This window comes from Ciona robusta, chromosome 10, assembly GCF_009617815.1.
Source record: "Ciona robusta chromosome 10, ASM961781v2".
In the NCBI taxonomy this organism is placed as follows: Eukaryota; Metazoa; Chordata; class Ascidiacea; order Phlebobranchia; family Cionidae; genus Ciona; species Ciona robusta.
Genome location: NC_143244.1, coordinates 3,986,255 through 4,002,108, shown reverse-complemented (window position 1 = coordinate 4,002,108; position 15,854 = coordinate 3,986,255). Strand labels below are relative to the sequence as shown.

The 15,854-nt window shown below is 40.2% G+C and overlaps 5 protein-coding genes and 1 long non-coding RNA gene across 9 annotated transcripts; 1 reads left to right on the top strand and 5 right to left on the bottom strand.

The window, feature by feature from the left end:
* Positions 1-178: 178 nt before the first annotated feature.
* On the bottom strand, positions 179-2,680 carry LOC149729668 (uncharacterized; the record flags this gene model as incomplete). The annotated part of the gene is made up of 2 exons (XM_089886919.1): positions 179-1,174; positions 2,450-2,680. Coding segments are annotated over 2 exons (438 nt in total), but the record flags the coding sequence as incomplete, so codon positions are not given.
* On the bottom strand, positions 2,540-15,453 carry LOC149729663 (uncharacterized). Its single transcript, XM_089887451.1, has 5 exons — positions 15,109-15,453; positions 14,762-14,883; positions 3,116-3,191; positions 2,786-3,058; positions 2,540-2,679 (listed from the first exon to the last, which is right to left on the bottom strand). Exons 3-4 carry the CDS (start codon positions 3,168-3,170, stop codon positions 2,799-2,801), a joined length of 315 nt encoding a protein of 104 aa, XP_089743577.1. The 5' UTR covers positions 3,171-3,191; positions 14,762-14,883; positions 15,109-15,453; the 3' UTR covers positions 2,540-2,679; positions 2,786-2,798.
* Positions 4,191-5,642, bottom strand: LOC149729667 (uncharacterized). The gene has a single exon (XM_089886918.1). The coding sequence runs from the start codon at positions 5,640-5,642 to the stop codon at positions 4,191-4,193; it is 1,452 nt and encodes a 483-aa protein (XP_089743044.1).
* LOC149729666 (uncharacterized) lies at positions 5,651-6,691 on the bottom strand. Its single transcript, XM_089886917.1, has one exon. The coding sequence runs from the start codon at positions 6,689-6,691 to the stop codon at positions 5,651-5,653; it is 1,041 nt and encodes a 346-aa protein (XP_089743043.1).
* LOC149729665 (uncharacterized) lies at positions 11,361-12,099 on the top strand. The gene is made up of 3 exons (XR_016385938.1): positions 11,361-11,476; positions 11,552-11,742; positions 11,889-12,099. It is a non-coding gene; the product is annotated as an uncharacterized LOC149729665 (long non-coding RNA).
* On the bottom strand, positions 11,395-14,349 carry LOC149729664 (uncharacterized). Of its 4 annotated transcripts, none has more exons than XR_016385937.1 (8): positions 13,300-14,347; positions 13,209-13,227; positions 13,081-13,116; positions 12,979-13,005; positions 12,882-12,900; positions 12,543-12,751; positions 11,974-12,100; positions 11,395-11,723 (listed from the first exon to the last, which is right to left on the bottom strand). XR_016385937.1 is itself a non-coding variant. In XM_089887447.1 (8 exons), exons 1-8 carry the CDS (start codon positions 13,421-13,423, stop codon positions 11,684-11,686), a joined length of 639 nt encoding a protein of 212 aa, XP_089743573.1. In that variant the 5' UTR covers positions 13,424-14,344; the 3' UTR covers positions 11,395-11,683. The 4 variants fall into 4 exon arrangements, 3 of the variants coding, with proteins under 3 accessions (XP_089743573.1, XP_089743575.1, XP_089743574.1); XM_089887447.1 differs by having other exon boundaries at positions 11,974-12,138; positions 13,300-14,344; XM_089887449.1 differs by lacking the exon at positions 11,974-12,100 and having other exon boundaries at positions 13,300-14,348.
* Positions 15,454-15,854: the final 401 nt, after the last annotated feature.

Below are 15,854 nucleotides of genomic sequence, written 5' to 3'. Positions count from 1 at the left end.
ACCTTTTTATTCTATTTTCTCGTACATTTTGTATTTTTTGTGGTAAAGGTGTCCTATCTTCCCCCATCGCACTTATATCCCGAAACGTAAGACAAAACAGGAATGTCCGGCTTGGGTTGTAGTTACTGAAATTGTGTAGTTGGCTAAGTAATATTAACCTACCTTTTATAATAGACATCACGACGGTAAAATACCGAAATGTTTGGACTTATTTCTGTTTAATATTAATATTGCGAACTGTACAACATAGATTAATAAAATCACGAAAAATGTATAAAATCACGAAAACTTTCGGGCAAAATAACCTTGTTTGGGCTGTTGTGACTAAAAGTCTGCTTTAGAGGCCGACGTAGGATTTAAATATTTAAAAATTTCGGCCAAACAAATATATATTTGGGGAAATATGCGACTATGGTCACGTGGGCTGTGTCTACAAGACGATTTAATTCAGTGCTGGGAAGTATTATGTAAAACAGGTCTTACAATATTAAACGATTTAGAATATACAACCGCAATAAGCAAGTTGTAGTCAATATTTTCACAATAAACAATTAACGATGCTGCGCAGTAGACGGCAAAGTAAAGTCCATACCAGTATGATGAAAAGCATAAAATTCGTTCGTTTGGTTGGAGAGTCTACATCGATTGTAAATAAACGAGCACATAAGAAAAAAAGGTTACAAATGTGTTTTTCTTGCCTTGTGTAAATATTTTTTTGTGTAATTTTTATTTAATTGTTGTTGGCGTAGATGTTATTATTTACTTTACAACGCGACGCAGATCACTGAAGGAATGTAAAGTATATAAACATGCGTTAGTGGGAATTATTACAAATCGCGGGAGCATGCGAATTTAAACAAAGAGAAAATGCGATGAACGCTCACGCTACTAATTCTACTTCTGTATATACCTCATTTACCTATTCAAATCATATTACTTCACCATCTAAGTGCTTATACTAATTAAGTTACATTAGGTTGGTCGAACACAATTGTGTCACGGTAGCTGATCCTGTCGGGGAATAAATAGACATTCCATGGGCGGGGTCGGATGAATTTGGTGGTTGGATGTAAAGCACCATTCCGGTCTGGAAGTGCCGAGGTTGTTTGTTCGGTTCATGCAGCCAATCTCCATGATAACCAGGTTTCCCGTTGCTCTGCGTCACTGCACCAGTCTGTGAATAAATATCAGAACTTCTCAATCTAGGAAACTAACTTCCAGAGAGTAAAGTTTTACATTAAATTAGGAGTAATTTTTTTCAAATGCTTTTGTAAACCGCTCCATTATGTGTTCCAGAATTGTTTATTATCGTTACCAATCTCTCTTATTGATTGGCGCCGTGGTACAGCGGTTAGCGCGCCGGTCTTCAGTTTAGAGCAGTGCTCCGCAAACTTTGTCTACTCACGGCACACTTTAAAGATTTCAAAGTTTGGCGGCACGTCGCAAATGACAGTACTCGAACACACAGTACCCATTGCGAAAGTGACAATCCTTCACCTGAAGTGGAAAAGCATTCAAGCTGTTTTCAAGCTAAATAATGAAAGTATCAATCACTATTATGACGCAACTAAGCCACGTATGAATCCCTACTATTTCGTAACAAAACGCTTGACTGTGGAAACCATCGTAAATATAAAGCAGCGCCTGTATAATTGGCAAGTGAAATTTATTTACACGCATTTGTTGGGAAGGCAGCGCCAAGTTTATGTTGCGAGTTAACACATAAAGACATAGGTATATATGTGCCGCGCAAATTTAATGACTTTTATGACGTTAAAATTAACGCGCAGGTTATCAGCACATCGATTGCGGTAGTAACGTCGTAGGACCTCAATGTGAGATTGGCAGGTATACCTACATTTATCGTTAATATTGTTTATGGCGTCCCCGTCCTATTTATATATGTCACTAATTAATCATTTCATTACCATACAGCAGTAATTTACCGTGTCTCCCATTGCTGACTGTTGTGCAGTGTCGTGCATTATTGTAATGTTACTTACTTTAACCTGTGGCCGGGAAACGACAGTCGTTATAACACGGATGTTCATACACTTCGCGCCAGCTTACAAGTTACCATGTATATGTTACTTCGTGGTGAAATTTTGTTTGTGGATTTTTTTATGTGTGGTTGATAATTTGGATAACAAATTAGTGGCCACTGGGTTGGAGCAAATGACGATAAGTGTTTTGCCCAAAGACTCATACGCCCACAATGGTAGCAACGACGGGCCTTGAACCCACTACTTTGGGTTCGAGGCAGGCGCGCTAACAAACTGTGCTGTACGGCGCCGGATAAACAATTCAGAACTTCGGTGGCTCGTAAGCTTGTGAGTTTGAGTGCTGCAAACCCAACAATCACGAAAAGTGCGAAGTTACATAAAAAATATAATGTGTAACGGTTGATAAATAAATACGTTATATATATATGTGCGTATTCCAGCCTTACCCTTGTGTTGTAACTTGAACCAAGCCAAATTCTAACCCAAGTATTTGATCCGAATACGATGGTTTGTCGAGAGTAGTTATAAACCACGTCGTACATCGCTTTATCCACAATATCTACCAATCGACCGCCGTTGTCATTACAATATTTTGAGGACGTGTTGAAATCTATACCCCTTCTATCGGCAGCATCAGGGAACCAAAGAATCAGATTCTGATAACCCGTTCCGTTACCTGTAAAATAACAGGAAATGTGTATTTTATTAAATATATTTATAATAATATTAAGGTAAATGAGATGGATATATTTCGCGACAATGCAATAGTTTTACATTCGTACCTATATACGAGGACTAATCCACAGTTATCAGCATCGTATCCCACCCTGTAGCTTGATCAACTCGCTCTAATTCAGCTACAAAGCTTCCTCTCTTAATTTCAAGAATGGTCACGTTGAACTTGTTGGGCAAAGATGGGTTGCTCGGTTTTGCTGTTGCGTAAACGTAATCAGGAACTTTGGGCAAGCACATTCTGTAGGGTATCTCTGCCTTTGTTTTAGCATTCTTTGAAGTGAAATATAGTTCAATACTTCCCCTGCCGATCAGTGGTCGACCTGTTCATAATTCTGTTGAATCAATATTTGTTTGTACCTTTAACGTAAACAACTTACGTAAATCAACAACGCTCATAACTTCTACAAACAACAGAAACCAAATGCACTTCATAATAACCAATAGTTATCGAATCTGCGTAAAATTATCGTATACTTAATTAAAACAACTTAGCGATTAGCGTATTTTAATAACATACTGATTGTAACGGTCTATGAGAGGCGTGTCCTAGGTCGCCCCGACAGGTCACACGAGGGTTGTAGATTGACGAAAACGCGTACGTTGATTTGTTGTAAACGAATTTATTTTGTACGGGTACGCACGCACGCACGCACGCACGGTTTTCTAAAAATATATACACGATTAAATAATACACAGACACTTAAGTGATACATACACACTTAAATAGTACACACACACAGGGCGTACGGTTTACATAATATTACACAAAATAATACGATATATAAAAAACATAGCACCTACCGAACAATTTTAGGACAAGATAGCAGGCACACACAGGGCCGCTCAGGGGTAACTATTCAAACAAGATGGATGTTGGCAGATATAAATACAACAGTACACTTGGACTGCGAGGTGATCGGAAAAGAAAGATAAAAAATGATTACCAGCAGCCAAAACGTGGCGTAATTGTGACGTCACATAACACATAAAATACACACGCATGAGAAATTAAAATTAGGGGACATAAACAAGCTGCTACAAAGCAAGAGCGAATTATGAAGCAAATTAAGACGTTACATCCTCCCCCCAAATGTACAAGGGTAGTACGAAACGAAGTACATTTAAAATCAAAACCAGAAGGAACGAATAAATTGCGGAATAATAACGAACAGTATAAACAAATAGAGGTAAAACTACTACGTACGATGTAAACAAACAAATTTTCACCAGTATGACGTCACTGACGGATTGTAAACAATGCGTAAAAATATAAACAGAAACTTCCATTAATAAATTCAGAGCGTTAAAAAACAACACAACATATACTGAAATATAAACAATCAATGAAGCATAAAGAAGTATAACGCCAGAGGACAAATATATTAATAACAATCTGGCATAAAAAGGACAAAACGGGCTATATCGATAACACGAAACGAAATGCACGATAATTTATTGCTCGACTTTTGTATTATCTCGGCAGATTAGGCATAACTTATGGATTGGCCGTTTGATGGTATTCAGTTTTGTTTTTAACTCAACCTGGCGAACAACGCCATGCTTGTCGGGGTAAACACGTATGACTCTGGCCATATCCCACTTTCGACGGGGAACAGAATCATCGGGAATCAACACAATATCTCCAACATGTAGATTTGGTTGCCGATCCGGCCATTTTTGTCTTAATGCGATAGTGGGTAAGTATTCTCGTGACCATCTTCTCCAAAACTCATCTGTAAGAAATTGGATCTGTCGCCAGCGTCGACGACTATAACAATCTTTGGCGTCGAATAATCCGGGTGGCATGTTCGGTGACGGATGACACAACAGCAGATGATTTGGTGTCAGTGGTTCGTTGTCAGTGGGGTCAATTGTTATCGGATAAAGTGGCCTGGAATTCAGGATACTTTCTACTTCTACCATCAAAGTGTGCAGCATGTCGTCGGTAAGCGTTTGATACTTAGTCATCATTGTATTTAGGATCCTCCGAATGGACCTAATCAGTCGTTCCCATGATCCTCCCTTATGCGAAGCAGCAGGACAATTAAACTTCCAATCAATTGCTTGTTGACGACAATAAGACTCCACTCCTCGCATATTCTGTAGTGATTCACGTAAAATTCGCTCGGCTCCAACGAAATTCGTTCCGTTGTCGCTGTAAATTTCCTTGGGTTTGCCTCGCCGTCCGATAAATCGCCTTAGTGCATTGATAAAGGCATCTGTAGATAAATCATGCACGATTTCAATATGGACGGCTCTCATTGATAAACATGTAAAAATACATCCGTATCGTTTCACTTCAGATCGTCCGCGTTTGCACAACCACGGACCAAAACAATCAACTCCAGTATAAGTGAACGCTGGTTCATTTGCCGTCAATCGGACAGCAGGTAAGTCGGCCATTTGCTGTTGTCCGCGCGGCGCGTTTCTCTTACGGCAAAGCATACAATTGCGTAATATTCTTCGAACGGCGGCGCCGCCCCTTGCGATCCAGAATCTTTGGCGTAACGATGTCCATGTATGGGCAGGTCCAGAATGCCCAACCATTCTATGATGTCGGTTGACGATCAACTCAGTAAGTTTATGATCATATGGTAAAATAACAGGGTGTTTGAGATCAAATGCGATCATAGCGTTCTCCAATCTCCCCCCGATGCGAAGAATTCCGCCTACCAGCATCGGGTTGAGTTTTGACATCCATCTTGACTGTCTCTTTAACTTACGACGGGAACAGCGATCAGATTGAACGTCGGCAGTTTCAGACGATATAAATTCAATTACAGAAGCAAATGCTTGTCTTTGTACGTATTTAATGACTTCGTTCTCAGCAGTATTCAGTTCAGCAGTATTGAGTTTACCAGTTGTTACCGAACCCTTCTGGCGCAAATATGACTTATAGCGCATCAGCCAAGCTACTGACACTTTAAGCTTTTCCAAACTCGAATATCGATCGATGAGTCGGTCAGTCGACTCCAATGGGTGCACAGGTTAACTGCTATCGGTTTTCTATCAATAGGCTGAAATTCATTTGGTATAACGCGTTTGGCTTCCGGTGGCTTTGGCCAGAACTCTTCGGTCTGCCACAAGAACGTCGGTCCTTTTAGCCACCGCGATTTAATCAGGTTTTGCACGGACATACCACGAGAAGCAATATCGGCGGGATTAAGTTTAGAATTCACATGCTTCCACTGCGAAGGCACTGTCTGTCGGTGTATCTTCGCCAGCCTGTTGGCAACAAAGGTGTGGAAGCGTTTTCCCACGTTGCATATGCTCTGTCGAACAGCACACGAGTCCGTCCAAAATATAGATTCACAGTTAGGGAAATTCAACTGACTTCGTAGCCATTTGTCGGCCTTCACAGCGAGAACTGCCGCTGCAAGTTCCAATCTCGGAATACTTTCTGTCCTAGGGGGAGTGACCTTTGATTTGCCACACAGAAAGGCACAATGTGTGGTTCCTACGTCATCGATGGTACGGAGATACGATACAGTTCCGTATTCATTGGTTGATGCATCAGCGAAATGGTGCATCTGGTACGTATTTACTTCTCCAAGCTGGGGAGGTATAAAGCAACGGGGCAAAGTGAGTTTGTGTAGATCAGGTAATTGATTGAGCCAGTTATTCCACTCGTTAATATCGGCTTCCGGGAGTTCATCATCCCAATCAAGCTTCTTTCTTACAGTTTCTTGTTGCAGAATTCTGGCAACCAAGGTTACAGGCGCTGCAAAGCCTAACGGATCATACAAAGTATTTACAGCGGATAAAATGTTACGACGAGTGAACTTCTTTCCTTCCATGGAGTTCGATACGTCAAATCCAAATTCGTCTTTGTTCACGCTCCAATGAACACCAAGTACCCTTTCCTTAACGGAACCTTGTAGGTGTACGTCTGTAATAGTTTTTGCTCGTTCAGCAGCCGGAATTTCGTCGAGAACTTCTTGATGACTAGACATCCATTTCGTAAGACGGAATCCTCCTAACTGCAGAAGGGCACGAAGTTGCTCCGCTAAAGCTATTGCATCTTTCACGGTGTCTGCAGATGTCAGACAGTCATCCACATAAAAATTATTTTTCACAATGTCAGCGACGCTGGCGCTGAATCGGTCGCCGAATTCTTCGCTGTTCGGCGGAGACAGAATGCGGCAAGGCTCGGTGAAGAGGTGGCTCCAAAAATATGAACCAACATTCGGTGCTCCACGGCAGGTTTAGATAATTCGCCTCCAGGCCACCACAGGAACCTAAAAGCGTCGTAATCTGGTTCTTGGACACGAACTTGGTGGAACATTGATTCCACGTCAGCAACTAGTGCTACTTTTCCTTTTCGAAATCTTGTTAGAACGCCCACTATACTGTTTACTAGGTCTGGGCCTTGCAATATCGCATCATTAAGCGACACTCCTTTATATTGTGCGGCACAATCAAACACGATGCGCACTTTATCGGGTTTCCTTGGATGAAAAACTGGATGGTGTGGTAAGTACCACAAATGTTTACCACTTTCAACTTCAGGATTAGAAATCACTTCAGCGAAATTCTTGTCGATGTAGTCTTGGATCTGATTGACATATTTTTCCTTTAACGCTTCGTCACGGTACAAGCGATTCTTTAACGACGACAAACGTCGCTCGGCCATCTGGCGGCTTCCTGATGGGAGTGATATTCCAGAACGCCATGGTAGCGGCAAATAGTAGTGTCCATTGCTGTGTTTCACAGTTTCTTGCATAAGTTGAAGAACGTGCCGGTCTTCAACGGAGGTGGGGAATGGAAGATCACGCGGGTCATCCGTAAAATCTTCTGTCCACGATCTTTGTATTCGCTCGTCCAACTGTTCGGAGCAGAGCAGGAAATTCACGTGTACGTTGTCTATGGCTGGGTATCGCAAAGAAGGACCAACAAGAGACCAGCCAAGAGGTGTCCTAGCAGCAAACGGGTGCTTAGTTTCTCCTGTCCGTACCTCGAGAACTCTATGTGCGTACGGAACGTCAGTACCGATCAGTAACAACACTTCTCCCCCGCTCGAGTCGGGTAGATCCAAATCACGAAGATGAGGCAACAATTCAAGTTCCATGGCTGAGGGTTTCGGATTCGGGAATACGGGTATTCTGTCTATGGATAAGGCATCTTCGATTTGGATTTCCACACTGCCATCGAGAGACGTGACCGTAAAGTCGACACTGAATCCGTCGTGCTTCACAGGTCTTCTTCCAACTGTGTTCATGGTAACTTGTCTCGACTTGCCGGACAAACCTAAGCGTTCGATTACTCTCTTGTCACAAAACGTTGTATCAGAACCTTGATCCAAGAAGGCGTGTGTAGCCAGTTCTTTCCCATTAGCATAAAGTTTGACAGGAATCACACAAAAGTAGGAACTCGAAGTTTTCTTGACAGAATTACAGTTCGCAGAAGTTACATTACTAGAAGTACGACTAGTCTCAGATATGTCTTTTCTATTAGTCGCCACTGGTGGTTTACTGCATGTAGTAAACCGTGATGCATTCTGTTGCATCCCTCAACATTGCAGGCGCTTCTCTTGGAGCATGTCCTCGACGTATGGCGAGAACCAAAACAATTAAAACATCGGAACCTCTCTCTAAGAAAGTCTCGACGTCGTTCTAACGTCCACTTACGAAAAACCTCACATTTCGATAAGTAGTGGTTTCCGGAACAGCAATAGCAGCTGGGGTACCCCTTGACTGGATAGCCCTGTGGTGCTTCAGCACCAAATTGAGTGACATTATTCGCACATGTCGCGAATCTGGCTTTCGGTCGGTTCATCTTTTTATTGTCGTCGTTTTTTCTAAATACGCACAGTTGGCCATTTAACGTGTTGGCAACAGCGGCCTCTTCATTAACAAATTCTACCAGATCTGAAAAGGTGGCTTCACTTCCGAAGCGACTTTGTATACGGGCGACACGACGACGCCACAACTTCTGTGATTCGTAAGGCAGTTTATTTGCTAACGAAACGAGACGATCAACGGTGTTCAAATCACCTAAGTTGTTTATCGAACGAAGTATAAGCAGACATTTCTGCAAAATCTGAGCGTACCTACGGATCCCGGCAGCATCGTCCGGTTTCAGGTTGGGACCATCAGTGAGCTCTTTCACAAATGCTCTTGCAACGACATGAGGCTTTCCACAGGTCTCATGCAAAATCTTCCTCGCTTCAATGTAGCCTTCATGAGGATCCAAAACAGAACAATGGTGGATAAGACTCTTGGCTTTTCCCTTGCACTGTTGCATCAGCAGTGTCATTTTTAGCTTATCGTCAGTTACCTTGCTTTCGAGATTCGCTTCGAAGTTGCGAATAAACATCCAGTAGTCCATCGGGTCACCAGAAAACGTCAAATATTCGGGTCTCGGCATATGCATACCCTCGCCGACGGCTCTTACTATACTAGGAAAAACGTCAGCCGTATCGAATGAGGATGCATGTTTGACATCAGCCAACTTCACCAGGGGAGTATTATTATTGCGATAGTTCTGAGCTGTCTGTTCACAGTAAGTCTCTCGGGGACTAGGTTGCTGATCAGCTCGGGAGTGGTCACTTATCACCTCGGGAGTTGTATTCTTAACTAGGTGGTTCACAGGTTCAGGACGTAGTACGGAAACAGGGCTTGGAGCTGGTGGTCGAGTACCAGCAGCAGGATCTGAGCAAGCGGACTCATCTTTTAGCTCAATCGGTTGTAGCGGTTCATTGAGTATTCGGGCCTTCGCATCCGCGATTCTGAATGCATACGTTGCATCTAATTTTCTTTCGCTTTGTTTGTTCTGCAGCTGTTTCGACTCTATTACGGCGTGAGCTTCATTTCGTTGCATTTCGAGGAATGCCAATTCTCTCTCTACAAGGGCTTGTCTTCGCTCCCTTGCACTGGCAGATGTACTTGTGGTCGAAAAACGAGTACGACTTGAACGACTGGATGCAACGATGCTCCGTTCGGTCACATGCTGGTCTGTCCGTTCGGGCACGGACTTTGGTCTCACTTCTGACTGGAGTGGACACGGGAGTTCTAATATTCTGACTTCGAATTCCTTTTTTGACCGCAGTATTAACTGTAGTTCTTGTTCCGCGTTATTGCGTGCTTCTCCTTGGAGGGATTCAATCCACGGGTTGAAGAAATTGAAAAGTCTAGTATGGGCCTCTTCCAGCTCATCTCTAAGAAATTTTAAGGACGTATCGTCTCTGGCTAATATAGCCTTTTCGGCCATTATATACAGATTGTCAATTTTCGTTTTTATGGGCTGTAAGTCAGTCGGGCCCGCGGCGGGTTTCACTGAGGCAAGATTTTTAAGGTTGGTGGCCATTCTTTCAGGCGTCTCGACTGGGGAAGGTGTATCTATTACTGGTGATTCCGCGGGGTGGCTTATGTTCGAACGCGTAGACATTATAACTTTACTTTAAAAAGGTACAAAGGGTTAATACCCAAAAAACGTACAACAAAAAAATACAAAAGGGAAACAGCGATAATTGTTCAATAACTCGGACTCGTCCGAGAAGCTTAGAATAGCTCGCAAATGTTCAAACTGGAACTCGTCGAAAACTTGACTGTTCGAAAACTGAAATGTTCAAAAATGTTCGAAAACTTTCATGTAACGGTCTATGAGAGGCGTGTCCTAGGTCGCCCCGACAGGTCACACGAGGGTTGTAGATTGACGAAAACGCGTACGTTGATTTGTTGTAAACGAATTTATTTTGTACGGGTACGCACGCACGCACGCACGCACGCACGGTTTTCTAAAAATATATACACGATTAAATAATACACAGACACTTAAGTGATACATACACACTTAAATAGTACACACACACAGGGCGTACGGTTTACATAATATTACACAAAATAATACGATATATAAAAAACATAGCACCTACCGAACAATTTTAGGACAAGATAGCAGGCACACACAGGGCCGCTCAGGGGTAACTATTCAAACAAGATGGATGTTGGCAGATATAAATACAACAGTACACTTGGACTGCGAGGTGATCGGAAAAGAAAGATAAAAAATGATTACCAGCAGGGTTCCCACTTTAACCCTACCGGCGAGCCGGGATCATAGAAACATTAAATATTTAATTCTGCAAGTCATCATTAATTCTGACAAAATTCTTAACTCGAAATTCTTAGCGGTCTGCGACAAGGTGTGGTATGATTTCTGGTTAAGAATTTTCTTGTGTAACAGGGTGTGTCGTGCTAAATGTTAATGTATTGTTATTGGGAAAAGTTAACAGTTTTCACGTGTGACAGGGTGTGTTATTCTAAATGTTGAGAATTTTCTCGTGTGGCAGGGTGTGTCGTGCTAAATGTTAATGTTTTGTTATTGGGAAAAGTTAACAGTTTTCTCGTGTGACAGGGTGTGTTATTCTAAATGTTGAGAATTTTCTCGTGTGGCAGGGTGTGTCGTGCTAAATGTTAATGTTTTGTTATTGGAAAAAGTTAAGAGTTTTCTCGTGTGACAGGGTGTGTTATTCTAAATGTTGAGAATTTTCTCGTGTGGCAGGGTGTGTCGTGCTAAACGTTAATATTTTGTTTTTGGGAAAAGTTAAGAATTTTCTCCGTATTTCAAAAGTGACAGAATGAGAATGTTTATGCATTACTCTCTATAACTAATTCAGATTTCTACGTTTTTCAGTTAAGAAAAAATTACATAGTAATATTAAAATTGATTTTACTGAAAGAAGGAACTGATTTTACTTTGAAGATAAGAATTCAACCAAATACTCAGTTGCTCAAAATGTAAGTTCCGATATTTTTTAGGTTTCCTTTAAAATTAATGTGAAATTTAGTTTCACAATGTCACTTCTTATTTAGGAAAGATGCAGGAGATGCTTCTTCATCTGTTTTAACTGTAAAGGATCATACTTTGGTGAAAAAAACTTCACACAACGACAAATCTGGTCAAATCTTGAAGTTTAAGACTTTCCAGGAAGCTACTGTTGCCATTCAAGATTTTGAAACAGAAACCCTCACCAAGTTTGTTTTCCTGAAAAAAGAAAAAAATGGTAGGCAATGTTTGTAAACTGATAAATTATATATAACATATATTTTATATTTATATATATGTTGTTACGTATACATCTCAAACTTAATGTTCGTATTTTTAGATTTCGATTTCGATTCAAAACAAACATTGTTGTTTATATACCAGACAGCATGGCAAAAAAGACTTTTGCTACGTTATGGCCAAGATATTTGTCTTCTGGATGCAACTTATAAGACATCAAAGTACGCACTGCCATTGTTCTTCTTGTGCATAAAGACCAATGTCAATTATCAAGTTGTTGCATGTTTTGTGACACAAAATGAGCGTCAATCTGACATCACAGAGGCCCTTGAAATGATAAAGATCTGGACACCTGGCTGGAATCCAAAATTTTTCATGACAGATAAATGTGAAGCTGAAATAAATGCAGTGGAAGATACTTTTCAAGGTATACTAGTGTAGTAGTGTAGTACTGAATTTTAAAATTTTTAAACCTTATTTACTTACAGTTAAAATAATATCCTATATACCCAGAACTGGGATACTAGTTTATATTTATAAACCATTGTATGAAATTTATGTCTTGGAAAAAGTTGTTTAATACTTTGACTTAGTTTTCATCCTAGAAAATATCTAATAAACTAATGTTAATCAATGTTTGTTTTTTGAACTGAATAAGGTTATAATGCTGAAGAAATTTTACACCAGATTGCAAAGTTCTTCTATGTGACTTCCATCGAGAACAGGCGTGGGAAAGATGGGTCAAAAAAACAGATAATGGTGTTGGAGACAGAAAAAAGGCAGTTTTATCTGGCTAACGTGCAGTAGCGAAAGCAGAAAGCGGCGGGCAGCAGAGGCTCTGGGGCAGCGGGTGGCACAGGCCCTGGAGCGACGGGTAGCAGAGGCCCTGGAGCGGCTGGCAGCAGAGGCTCTGGGGCAGCGGGTGGCAGAGGCCCTGGAGCGGCGGGCAGCAGAGGCCCTGGAGCAGAGCCTACGCCTGCTGCTCGTTTTGGAGGTCCTTTATTCCACTGCAGTACAAAAACGAGATATAAGTATTTACATGAATTGAGGTACTTGACCATAAAAAAAAAATTGTTATAAAATATACATCAAATTAAGGTTTAACAATTTCTTTCCATGTCTGCAAAAATAACTTACTATATGTTTGGAAATCCATCTGAAAGAAAAATACACAATTACATTTAGTACAACAATTGCAATTTAGTTAAACACTGTAGATATAAATTATACTTACTTTTTTCCTTCCGGAATAACTCCTTTACTATAAAAGTTAAGACAGTTTAAATGTTTAACTTTAAATATTATAAGTTATAACAAAAACATCATTATCACTTACCGTTGCAAAAACTCAAATCGGCTTTTGCCGATATATCTGAAAAAATTAAATTATATATATATATATATATATAAAACTATTGCCACTAACATACAAACAAAAAAGAATTGTTTAAAACTTATACTTACTTTCTTGTTCTTTTGTGTTCTACAAAAAAAAAAAATGATTAACAACAGTCCGCAATTACAAAGTAACACAATTTGGAAACCAAAGACTTACGGTTTGGGATTGCTGGTGTTGGAGTAGGGTTTGTTGGGGTAGGGTTTGTTGGGGTTGGGCTGGGGTTGTTTGAACTGCTAAAAAATGCTACGTTACTAAATCGAAAATCAAATCTATTTTCCATCTAAAATGCAGTCAATTTCTATATCAAAAAGTTGGAACGAAATCTTAACATTTAACACGACACAACCTTTCACACAAGAAAATTCTTAACTTTTCCCAATAACAAAATCTTAACATATAGCACCACACACCCTGTCACACGAAGAAATTCTCAACATTTAGAATAACACACCCTGTCACACGAGAAAACTCTTAACTTTTCCCAATAACAATACATTAACATTTAGCACGACACACCCTGCCACACGAGAAAATTCTCAACATTTAGAATAACACACCCTGTCACACGAGAAAACTCTTAACTTTTCCCAATAACAAAATCTTAACATATAGCACCACACACCCTGTCACACGAAGAAATTCTCAACATTTAGAATAACACACCCTGTCACACGAGAAAACTCTTAACTTTTCCCAATAACAATACATTAACATTTAGCACGACACACCCTGCCACACGAGAAAATTCTCAACATTTAGAATAACACACCCTGTCACACGAGAAAACTCTTAACTTTTCCCAAAAACAAAACATTAACATTTAGCACGACACACCCTGCCACACGAGAAAATTCTAAACATTTAGAATAACACACCCTGTCACACGTGAAAACTGTTAACTTTTCCTAAAAACAAAACATTAACATTTAGCACGACACACCCTGTCACACGAAGAAATTCTCAACATTTAGAATAACACACCCTGTCACACGAGAAAACTGTTAACTTTTCCCAATAACAAAACATTAACATTTAGCACGACACACCCTGCCACACGAGAAAATTCTCAACATTTAGAATAACACACCCTGTCACACGTGAAAACTGTTAACTTTTCCCAATAACAATACATTAACATTTAGCACGACACACCCTGTTACACAAGAAAATTCTTAACCAGAAATCATACCACATCTTGTCGCAGACCGCTAAGAATTTCGAGTTGAGAATTTTGTCAGAATTAATGATGACTTGCAGAATTGAATATTTGATGTTTCTATGATCCCGGCTCGCCGGTAGGGTTAAAGTGGGAACCTACCAGCAGCCAAAACGTGGCGTAATTATGACGTCACATAACACATAAAATACACACGCATGAGAAATTAAAATTAGGGGACATAAACAAGCTGCTACAAAGCAAGAGCGAATTATGAAGCAAATTAAGACGTTACACTGATGATACTAGATGTTGGCACAGCACATATCTCTTTGACTCGTTGGTACACTATAGACTATAGTTGGACTCTATTTATAATTTTATATAAATCACAGTTCGCTTGAGTATACGAAACAAAATAAGGTTAAAGCTGTCAATCTATAGTTCCTTGTTAACACATACCGTTGTGTGTATCAGTTTCACGAAACTTGGTTGACGTGAAGTTTATACCTCGAAATTTCCGATAACTTGATGTACCACTTTCTAACCACTGTGCTGAATCAATCGGACCACTGTACCTGCAGCTGGGTATATGGTAGTGGCAAATAACGTCCACAGTGTGATACACTTCATTGATATGTTGTTAATTAATAAAAATATGTGTGGGTCATAGTTTTAATTTATGGTAACACCCGTAACGCTTTGTTTTTTAACATGAGATATTATGGACTTAAAGGGCAATTTTATCCCATCGAAAATGTCAAGATATACTGAATATGGTAAAGACTAAAATATTTGGATTAACTTACGTTTAATATTAATATTGCGAACAGTTATGTAAAGTGTGTAGTCCGGACGCTGCTCTAACAGCCTACCGCGCTACTGCCCAAACTGGTGTAGGATTTCTTAATTAATAGTTTAGTAACATATAAAAACTACTATAATAAAACAATAAGAACAGTAAGGACTCGTTGTTTCTAGACACAATGCTCAAATGCACTAATGTTTTAACCGTGGTAATCAAATACACCAACGTACAACAACACGCACAACTACAACTACCGACCTTATGCAATACTAGGGCGGATGTAGGTTTAAACAGTTGAAAAAGAAGCGCTCGCACCACGTCGAACAACTATACGCTTACAGCTAAAATACGCACGATGTTACAAACCCAAAACAAAAGTCAAACATAAAACGAAAGAAAAACTAGAAACAATACGGAAGAAGTCACAGCAAACTACACACTAAACCACAAATAAATATAATAATAAAATGAAAATACGTCACAGAACTATACTGATGATGCTAGATGTTGGAACGATATATATCATGTTGTAATCGTAAGTTTCAACCTAGCCTTTATGGATTCGTTAGTGCTCTATATTCATTGGATTCGGACCAGCTTAAGCGAGTCAGAGCACGGGAAACGTGGAGGCGGGCACCTGTACAGCATCTCTGCCCACACTTCCCTTTCATTAAGTAAAAAACTGACGTAATCTACTGCACATTATAAGTTACAACGTAGGTCTATTCAATGCACACGTTTCGGAGC